Here is a 10,721-nt window from a genome sequence, read left to right as displayed (position 1 = left end):
ATTTAGAGTGAGCTATTGGTTGTTTTGTTTCTTCTATTGATTTTACTTTGGTTATTTGTGGTGACACACTGAGATTGCTGTTAGTTTTGTTTTGGGTGAAGATGCATTTAGAGTTTAATGTGACTATTCATATGTTTAAAATTAAGCAGCTGCTTAAGTAATAAATTGGATTTCAGCCTAGGCTTTCTTCACTTAAGTGCACCAGTGATTTAATCAATGTTCCTGTAGTTTGAAGGTTTCTTCAGAGAGTTCCTTGAAGAGTGAAATATGAAAGTTTATGAGATTGGAAAATGATTTTATTGTAATTTCTCCTTTTCTCTCCCCTCATATACTTTTTTGGGATCTGGAATTTCTTTTTAACTTTATCTTTCTTTCAGGAAGACAGGGCAGCAGCAGGTTAGGCTTTATTCATAATTATCCATACTGACTGGGTGTCTAATATTTATTGGTGCTACATTTCCTATGGCAAGAGCCTGACATGCTGGATAGTAAAGCTCTCTCAGAGTGAAATTCCACCTGGTGCAGCACGCACATCTTACTTTCTATCTCAGTCCTCAAAATAAGACTTAAGGGAGACTTAACTGGGGCACAAATCTTGGGCTAGCTAAGTACCATTTAAACCTTATTTTAAGGGCATAAGTGAGTCTTCAGTGGTGAATAGCCCACTGCAAGCCCTTAGTGATATAGATTCATAGACTCTAGAATAGTGATATTATCAGAGGTCCCAGTCCTCACTGATTCCTTTATCTGTGTCAGGACAGATACATGTGCGATTCACATCTTGGAAAATATCAACCCGGCACATAATACTGTCTCCATGAAGCTGTGCTATGAAAATGTACCTACCTCATGTTATATCAAATCAAAATTATATCTACCTGCTTCCATGGCTTTCTTCTGATTTACTGCAAACAAGGAGAATCACATTGCAGTGTTAATTACTCTAACAAGTTTCCCAAAGTCTTATTTCACACGCAAAACAGCAAAAAAAAAAAAAAAAAAAAAAAAAAAAATTACTGGGCTAATATCTCTCCATCTAGGAAAAACCTGGATTAGGACACAGGAAACGGATGATTTCACTTGAAGATTATCTCGTCACTCACTGCAATGGAAGATGGTTTCTACCAATTCTCTGATTATGCACACAATCTGACCACATAAAGCAGCAGATGTCCAGTCTTCTGTGAAAATGTCAGGAAGCTTGTGGAGGACCTTTGCCACAGCACATCCACCCAACCCACATCCTCTGATTTGGCAGGACAGCTTCTGAGTGAGCCAGATAAAACCATCAATGAACAAGATTAGAGAATAACTGGTACAATGAAAGTGGTGGGAAAAGAGAGGCATCAGATTGAAGTTAGGAAGAACTGAAAAATAAAGGAAGGAGTCCAAAACATTTAAGTGCAGGTGAATTGAAATAAATGGGAGCAATCATGAGACCTAAAACCTGCAGAAGACTGAAGTGGAGCTTTACCAGGAGAAGAATATTTTTAAACAGAGATATATTGTCATGTGCTTAAAGTTCTAGGTGATCCCATAAGTATCCACAAGGGAAATGAGTTATCAGAGGAGCTAGATTTTCACCCAGCTTATTGAGAAAGTCCCATTGCCTTAGGTCCTGAATGAACATGGTGGACCAAGAGAAAATCCACTCCGGCCAAACAGAAATCCCAGGCAGACAACCAACAAGAGGCAATCACTCCTGTTTTCAGTGCCTATGTTGAATGCCTTGAATTTTATCGTTTACCCAGTGTATACAGGGTAACGTAAGTGATTTCTGCACCTACGCGATCAATCCCATTCTACAACTGTTAGTGATTCTGGAACAACACCAAGGGATGCCCTTGTAGGACTGAATGGCAGATGGCTAGTCTGAACATGATCTATTATGATGACAATATCTGCTTATGACAGAAGGAAACAAACTTTTCTGATGAGCCACCAATGGCAATAGTCACCATTGGTAAATACCCTAACACAGATCCCAATTCCCATTGCATTACCTGGATGCATACTGCAAACATTACAAACACACAACTGTGGATCGCAATTGAGACAGAACAAACCCACTCATCTACTGTAATTTATAAACAACTTCTGAGACCAGCACAGCAACGGCTAAATTAATTTTTTCTTCTAAAATCATATAATCATAGACATGTTGGGCTAAAAGGGACCACGAAAGATTATCAAGTCCCACCCATTGTACTGAAGCAGCATCAAGTAAACTGAGACTATCCCTGTCAGGTGTTTGTCCAGCCTCCAGTGATGGGGATTCCATAAGCTCCCTGGGACTGTGTCAAAATCAAAATATAAAATACGTTCACATAAAATTACATTCACCTGCCTAGTGACTTACCTGAGCGAGATGTTGTGTCATTATTATCTGAAAAAAAATTAAAATCCTTTTGAAAATGAGACATTTTCATAGACATTTTTCATAGCATCCTAGAATAATTTTGATGGAATCAGTCACTGTCATGAATCCAATAGTTTATAATCCTGAACCATCCATTGGTGTCTATTCTGGCCTTGAATATATTCATATGTGAGGAATTTGCAAACTCTTTTGTCAGAACAAACTTACCTGGAATTATAATTTACAGACCCTTATATTTCATTTTCTGAATTTGGCCCTAGAATACTCGTTTAAGTTTTTTGTTTGTTTTTATTATAGTTAAATACTTGCACATCATCTGTTTTAATATTTTAACATATTTATTGAAATAAAGTGCAAAGAAATACTTACTTTTCAATTTATAACCTACAGCAGCAATAAGGGCTATGCTAAGAAATAAAATGACCAGGAAGGCAGCCATCCAAGGGGAGGTGGTCGGGAAGAAAACATCTGAAAAATAGGTGAAAATGTCTGTTATGTTCCTATCATTCTTAAGAAACATCTTGATAATGATAAGGCCAACCAAACCCAGTCTGTCTGAGGAACTGGTAAAATCAGATTTAATTTGTATTTAGACACTGCAGTTTCCTCCTGGCAGAGCAAAATCTAGATGAATTTAGATCAAAAGACTCCACACATCTTCAAGAATATCATAGAGAACAGAGCCTGCGCCATAAATCCTCCAATGTGTTCTGGAAAAGCACACTTCATCAGCTACGCCCAGCTCACTTTACTCATTCAGAAAGAAACACCTAAGACATTGGGGTGTCTCACATGAGTCAGATACACAGGATTTATCTCAAATACCCTTTCAGTGCTAGTATTCATGCAGAAATTGTATGCATATTTAAAACAAGGTTTTAATCTGCACATATTTAAAGTATAACTTGTTCTCCATCAGGCCGTGAAATGGTGAAAGTCATACGCAAGCTACCTCATGGACACAACCCCTGCTGCTTAGTAGGGAAAATGCAAGGTGCATCTCTTTGCCATAGCATTCCCACCATAAACGGTATAAAATAAAGAAAAAGGGAGAATGGTCCTCTACTTAGGAAGGGAGATAGAGAACCTAAGACTAATATCATAGGTGGCGTTATTCAGGTTAATGATATGTCATTTAGATGTTTATACTGACATTAATGAACTGTCACAGCCACGTGAAGTAGGTGGAATAAATATTATTACTCCTTTATTGAGACGGGGAAAGTGAGAGAAGTTAAATGAGTTCTCTGAGTCTATAAAGCAAGTCAGAGGAATGGCTTGAACTCATGACTCCCTGACACCTAATCCCTGTGCTCAAGAGATATAAACAGGAAAACTCACCAGGGAGAGTACTACAAAACATGAATAAGGGATGTAGAATCTGCCCAATAACCATTAAATAATAACAGACAAACGCTGGACATTTATTTCTTACCACAGAGGAGGAGAATAAAACGGGAACCATCTCATTAACCAAGCAGCCTCTTTACTGATCCTTACAGTCACTGACCCCAACATGCACTCACCTGAAATCTGGACTCTGGACTCACTCGCTGTCTTTAGCATGTTGTTGATTATCTTGCAGGAGACTTCATTGTCTGATCCTGGTTCCATGTTAATGGAACTTTCAATATTGTAGATTCCAGCAGATGTCTTTGTGTTGCTGGTGGTCAGCTTTTCTGTTCGGTTTTGTCCTTTACTGTTTAGCCAGAGCACCTGGGGCTCTGGGAACCATCCCTCTGACCTGCAGGTGAGGCCAATCCCCTGGCCTGCATAATCCGTCAGGAAAATGGAAGGCTCACCCCCTCTAGCTACAAAGAAAGAATAAATGTTGTTATTACCGTCTCTTCCCCAAACAGTGCAAAGTTTGGGGGATTTCCCACTGCCTTGTATATATGCTGCCTGAGAATTGTGGCAGAATTTGTGACCTCCTTCATATGAAATTACAGGGCAAGAACTCTTCCCTGTTAAGTTTAAAAAAAAAAAAAGACGTATGTGAAGAAACTGCACCACGATGCAACTCAGGTTATGTCTACATTTGCCAGAGAAATTTGGCGGCAGTTGATAGGAGACATGTAAGCTACACTATGTAGCTTGCGTATCTCCTGTCGACTTCCTAACTTCTACTTACTGCGGCATCTCCACTTTGCTGTGCCGATGGGAAATGCCCTCCCACTGAGGCAGCATTACTCTTTTTGGTGGGGGTGGATTAGCAGTGTCAACTTCCGGGTCAATTGAGCGGGTCTCCATTTCTGCTGAATTGATCCCGGTGAATCAATCTGGTGACACCAACTGTGCCGCCATCAGTATAGACATAGCCCTAGATGTGCCAGGTCATATTTTATACAAGGACTTAGTTCTGTAAGGAAACCTTCTAACATAAATACCTACCCTCCCTTTATCAAACTCACCCTTCATTGAATTTCACTGAGGTCATCAGAATTACATTAGGACCCCTTCACTTTTTGTGGGTCCCACATTATTAGATTCTATATTGCTGTAGGCTGATGGGAGAGAGCCATTCCACTCACCTGTCACATCCAGTTCAACCACCACCTCATCGTACCAGTTTCCAAAAGAAACACTGCAGGTGTATTTCCCTTTGTCAGAGACCATGACATTCTTCAGGTTTAGAGACACGTTTCCTGCTTGAAATTCACTTTGGAAGAACTGTGTTCTGCCCTGATATCTCTCATCCTGTCTCTCCTCGTTTTTTTCTCCATCATAGGTGCTCACATCTATTTTTTCTGAATTTCTAGAAAGTATCCACTGCACAGTAATTGTCTGAGGCTTATCCTGAGCTCTCAGCTGGCAGGGCAGAATAACCCCTTCTCCAATGAGTGCAATGACAGGATTCTGAGGAGGGATGATTTTAAACTGACCTGTGTGTAGATAGAAATAGAGGTTGTAGTCATTGCAGATGCTTTCGTTTGTGGATTCTATAGGAAATTATGTGAGGCTAGAGTGTGGATCTGCCTCAAGCCCTGTGAATGAAGCTGTGCATAGCTGTGGGGCCCTAAGAATGGCACAGAGAGGAAACACCATTCTCACCTTGCTTCCTGGTTGGTCTGGAGCAAGAGGGTTAGCCACTTACTGATACCTTCTATAGCAGCAAATTAAAATACCTGCACTGACTCAGCTGTGCTGATTGATGTACTGGGGGAAGAAGCCAAAGCCCCGTCACTCATCACCCAGTTGCTCTGGGTATTGGCTGCTTAAACAGAGCTCCTGCTTTTGCCACCATGCCAAGTGGCAAGGTCTGGATGGCCTGTCCAGAGGTATAAATGGGTTGTCGCTCCCCCTTACTCTCCTGCAGAGGCACACAACCCATATCAGAATCTGGTCCTGCATGATCAGTTTCCACTTCCACTGAGGAGGCAGATATAAAATTTAAATCAGAAGGTGCTAAAATGGCTCCAGTTCATTTCCCACCCTTCCAGGAAGGGCCCTCTCTTCATATATCGCCCTGAACACGGTAGAGGTTCCCCCACCCTCTGTAGGGGGACGATGGGACTTTGATCTCTCACATAACAGAGTTGAACAGGGACAGCAATCCGCTGGCTACCATAGTTATTTCCACCATTTATTATCCAGTAAATGGAATGACTATTTTCAGTTATCACTGTAGACAGAGAAAAAGTTTGCTTGATTTCTTAGAAGCTTCTGTCATGCGGGCTGGCTTGAGTGGGGGGCGGGGGGGGAGGGCATTTAGTATATTGGGTGACATCAGTATGGCAGAATCATAATAATCCATGTGGGATATGCCATGTCAGGTACTGTTAGGAAGGTTATAATGTGCTAAGTAAGATAATTATACTTATGTTCATGTGTGATATTTGAAATGGAAGTTATAGATGTATTGGAGATATCTGTGTTTCAAATTGTTCTGCCTGGGCAACACCCCAGATAGGAAGAATGCAGAACAATGGCCAGCGTAATGGCCCATCAAGGCATTCCCAGGTGCAAGGGGCCCTGAGGGAGAAGCAGCATCACCAATGAGTCTCCAGAACCTGCTTACATGACTCTGGACTCCATTGCAGGCAGCCTACCTGATGAAGCGTCAGGACTGTCCCATGTGACTATGGACCCCAGGCACACCGGAGGAGTCACCAGGATTGGCCCATGTGACTATGGACTCCATTTTGGGTCTTGTGACTGCCCACAGGCCGCATGGCTGGAGGAGGGGGTTTATAAGGTCAAGTCAGAGAAACCATTTTGTCTATGATCCTGTCCAGCTGCAGACATACACCTATCTCTGGACCTATTCATCTTGCAACTGAACCGAAGGACTTAGACCCATCCAGGTACTGGATGTGAACCAGAGGGAACTATACAAGCCTGCAAATCCACATCTCTTCCAGAAACCTGATGTAAATGGACTTTTAATCATTTGTATATCTGTGATTTACTTTAACCCTTTAACATTTTTCTCATGGTTTAATTCTTTCTTTTTACAATAAACCTTTAGTTTAGATACTAAAGGATTAGCTGCCAGCGTGGTATTTTAGGCAAGATCCAAACTTATATTGATCTGGTGCTGTGGCTGACCCTTTGGGGTCAGAGGGAACCTTTTAGTAAAGAGTATAGAGTTCTAGATCTCTTTGCTGGACCTAGTGGCTGATTTGGGAGCCTGGAACTGGAATGCAGGAAAGGGGGCTGTGGGCATTTGTGGACTGGCTTATTGATATCCAGTGTGGGGTAATCAGAAGCAGTTCATGGCTGGTTAGGAAGCCGGGCTTCAGTGTCACCCACCAGCACTGGGAGAATCTGCTCTCCTTTTGCAGCCTGCCCTGACCTTGGCATTATCAGTTGGCTACCCTGGGCATGGGTCGTATCACAGCTTCTACAGCTCTTGAAGTTTCACAGAGCTGGGCAAATAACAGATTTTCTGGGTTAGTGGCAGTTCTGAAAAATTGAAGAAAATATTTGGTTTGGGTTGAAATTAATCTAAATGTTTTTGAAATTTTTGGTGATGCAGAAAAGTCCCTTTTGGATTTGTTCCAGGGCAGAGGTTCAAACCTGGGACCTTCACATCCCAAGGGAGAGCCATAACCCTGTGACTAAATATTATAAGAGGAAAGGGACCATAGTGGTACCACATTCTGCTGCTCTTTTGTGACTAGACAAAACTATTAACGTCAAACTGGCCAATAGCTTTGCATCAACCAAAATGGAAAATTTCATTGAATAAACTATTTGGCTGAAATATTTCACCCAGCGCTAGCTGCACCTTTATACAAGAAAAAATGGAACCAGTAATGAATAACCAAAGCACCAAAGCCTCCTGCATGGGAAAAGCCATAGATTCCAAGGCCAGAAGTCATTATCGAGTCTGACGTGTATTACACAGGCCAACGACCTTCCCTAAAATGATTCCTAGAGCAGATCTTTGAGAAAAAACCTCAATCTTAATTTAGAAATTGTCAATGATAGAGAATCTACCAGTACCCTTGGAAAACTGGTTAATTACTCTCACCGTTAAACATTTATGCATTTTTTCTTTCACATGTTCAACACAGAACCTTATTTACCTGTGATCAAATGGGGTATCTGTAGAAAAGTCAGTATGTGAACAGCTGTCAGCCAGTGAAATATGGAACCCATCGCTGTGTAAGCTTTCAAGACATCAATAGGACAGTGCGTGAAACATCCAGGGGAAATGCTCATGTATCTCCTACAGTCTCCTCAAATACAGAACACAAAATGACATCACTGAGAGTAGAAATAACTCAGCACAGCAGAAAAAAATGTGAAGAAATGTGCTATGAAAACTGAGTTGTGTTGAAGAAACATTCCCCTTACAGATGCTACTTACCCCTTCTAACTTGGGCAGAACTTTTATTATCTTTAATGATAATATTCCCTAATGAAGGAAGGGATAGGTAGTGCTGACCAGTGCCCTTGGGAAATGCACAGGGGTTAGAAAAGGGACTTTGTCAGATACATCATATTTTTGTTAATGAAAAACTTGTATATAAATTCTTAGCACTAAAAAGTGATAGCGGGATGACTGCCATCTTGGCTGACCCTGGAAATTGAACTGGGCATCTACAGAACTGAAAACACAAGCTGTTATTGCTTGAGCTAAATAGACAATTACTTAACTTAAGAAAAAGAACAGCTCTTTTATTAGGGCTTTGGATCAGGCCTTTATATATTTATTGCTAATTATCTATCTGCTAACTGGCCCGTTTAGAGAAATTGGGGGCCCCACCCTCTCCCATTTCACTTTATTTTCGCAGACACTATGGATGTTTTTGGGCCCCCCAGCTCACGGCCACTGTACAATTGTCCCTCATTTCCTCCCCTCTCATCAGCCCTTTCAGTTAATAATACAGCCTCATAATCAAGTGACATAGGAATGATATCTAATTGTAAAATCCACATTATCCTTTTGATGTTTAAACTCAGTCCCACCCAACTCAGATTGGAATGGCCCTGGATTCTCTTTGGAGACCAGCAATGCCCCTGGATAGAGAAGAGGGCGCCCTGCAAAGTACGCTAGACACTCAATCCTCTGCAAGGGTGAGTATATGCACTCCAGTGCTCTGCCAACAAAGGAAAACAAAAGATCAGTGCTAAAATGGAGACCAGATCTCTTGCAGAACAAAATGGAAGTACACATCAGCTCCCAATACTGTACTACTCGATCCTGTTGAGGCATCTTTTTGTCAGTCAATCTATACACTCTGTATGCACAGAGCAGTAAAGTTAAGATCAGAATTTGCTTTTCCCTAGGTCTGGAACGAAGTAAAGGGAAAAAATATATTTAAAAAGGGGGAGGGATAGATAAGCCTGATTTTCTTTTCATGTAATCCATAGAGGTACTCCACACTTACACTTGTGTGAAAGCTCAATCAGATATGTTTTTAAAAAGGCTCAACATGTTTCTGTCTCAACTTTCTAGATATTTTATTCCATTTTTCAAAAGAAATCAGAAATTATCATTATCTCCAGGTCCCCTTTGCCACAGAAACCAGAAAGGGGATTACTTATACACAAACAAAATGCTAAAAATTAAAGGCTCATTAATTTTCAATGGCATATGAGTGCCTAGCACCCCATGAACCCCATTTAAAAATCCCATCCAAAGACTGATACAGATACATACACAGAAAGGTTGGTCATCTATAGTTTTATGTATAAAGTGCCTGGAAAACACTGGACATATTTAAATTTTTAATACAAAAGGACAGAGTGTATGGACAACCTTTTTGTGTGTGCGCTTGTGACAAAACCAATGCAATGCAGTGGAGAAAACAGTTTTCTTTGTTGTGGCTGATTTGACAACGCAGCTCTTTTAAGTAGCTTTACTTATCTATAACAAAAGCCCAATGCTCACACCGCACCATTTATGTAAGGAGCTATTAAAAAACTCTCGCATACAGAAACAACCTTAAATTCTTCCTCTTTCTTCAAGTCTGTTGGCTAGTGCCGTTTATTCCTGAGATTCATGTCTGAAATAAGGTGGAACATAAACTGTTCTGAGCAAATTCATTCTTACCTGCAAATGGCAGTAATATTTTTCTGTCAAGCAGTTTCAGATCTGGAAGAGTCTAATTTTAATTCTCAAATTCAATCAGCCAGTGGGGCCAACACCCAACATCCATCTGAACATGTCTCTAAACACAATGAGTTTTATTTCTGTTTTAGCTAAAATGTGATTTCTTACCTGCATAGCAGAATCCGAGACACCCATTTCATGCTCTACAGGATTAGGGCGGAGACAAACGTTTCTCCTGTTACAAATATTTTTTATGGCTATTGGACTTTGTCCTTTGCTCTTCTGTATTTACCTAGTGCTAGTTTGTGGTTTCACAGTCTGCTCAGTTGAGTCACTGCATGAAAGAAATCATGTGACAAAGGAGCAATACCATCCCTGCCCCCAATTCCTCCTGGGATTATTTGTGGTGTGTTGAAAACTGTGTTTAAATTACAAGCTATCGCTTTCACTTTGTAAGGAGTTTCCTCATCCTGCTTGCATGCTAAGTGGCTCTCCAGAAAGGCGTGCAATCTGGCTCTTTCAGCAGTCAGTCTACAGAGAACCAGCCTACAGCAAGTTGAGATGAGCTCTGCCTTTCTCTTTTAGGGAACAACTTGTTCTGTCTCTGTTTTGGGTTCTTGTCTGGTAGGGTTCTGGATTCAAAGCAATAAACAGAGTTAGGCTGCAATCTTCCAGAAAAAATGTTTTATGTTTTTATCTAACTTCTCTATGTGTGTGCCATGAACATAACACTAATAACTGGTGACTGGTCTTTTACCAAGAGCAAAGTACTATCCTAATCTAGTTACTGGTTTAGGTGCACTGATCAGTGCCAAAGGAAGGCCCACTCCCTGCTGA

General features: G+C 40.9%; 1 protein-coding gene across 4 annotated transcripts; it reads right to left on the bottom strand.

Moving 5' to 3' along the window:
- Nucleotides 1-406: 406 nt before the first annotated feature.
- On the bottom strand, nt 407-10,173 carry LOC137161610 (butyrophilin subfamily 3 member A2-like). 4 transcript variants are annotated; one of them, XM_067560987.1, is made up of 7 exons: nt 10,053-10,173; nt 7,912-8,064; nt 4,912-5,262; nt 3,907-4,191; nt 2,750-2,848; nt 2,360-2,386; nt 407-905 (listed from the first exon to the last, which is right to left on the bottom strand). In XM_067560987.1, exons 2-7 carry the CDS (start codon nt 8,045-8,047, stop codon nt 853-855), a joined length of 951 nt encoding a protein of 316 aa, XP_067417088.1. In that variant the 5' UTR covers nt 8,048-8,064; nt 10,053-10,173; the 3' UTR covers nt 407-852. The 4 variants fall into 4 exon arrangements, with proteins under 4 accessions (XP_067417088.1, XP_067417089.1, XP_067417090.1 ...); XM_067560988.1 differs by having other exon boundaries at nt 7,912-8,061; nt 10,053-10,134; XM_067560989.1 differs by lacking the exon at nt 10,053-10,173 and adding an exon at nt 9,885-10,019.
- Between the last annotated feature and the right edge of the window lie 548 nt (nt 10,174-10,721).

This window comes from Emydura macquarii, unplaced genomic scaffold (assembly GCF_026122565.2).
Source record: "Emydura macquarii macquarii isolate MOO-44397 ecotype Brisbane River unplaced genomic scaffold, CSIRO-AGI_Emac_v2 contig_2346, whole genome shotgun sequence".
NCBI lineage: Eukaryota > Metazoa > Chordata > Testudines > Chelidae > Emydura > Emydura macquarii.
The sequence above is the reverse complement of the archived record's forward strand: the minus strand, read 5'-3'. Positions and strand labels throughout refer to the sequence as shown.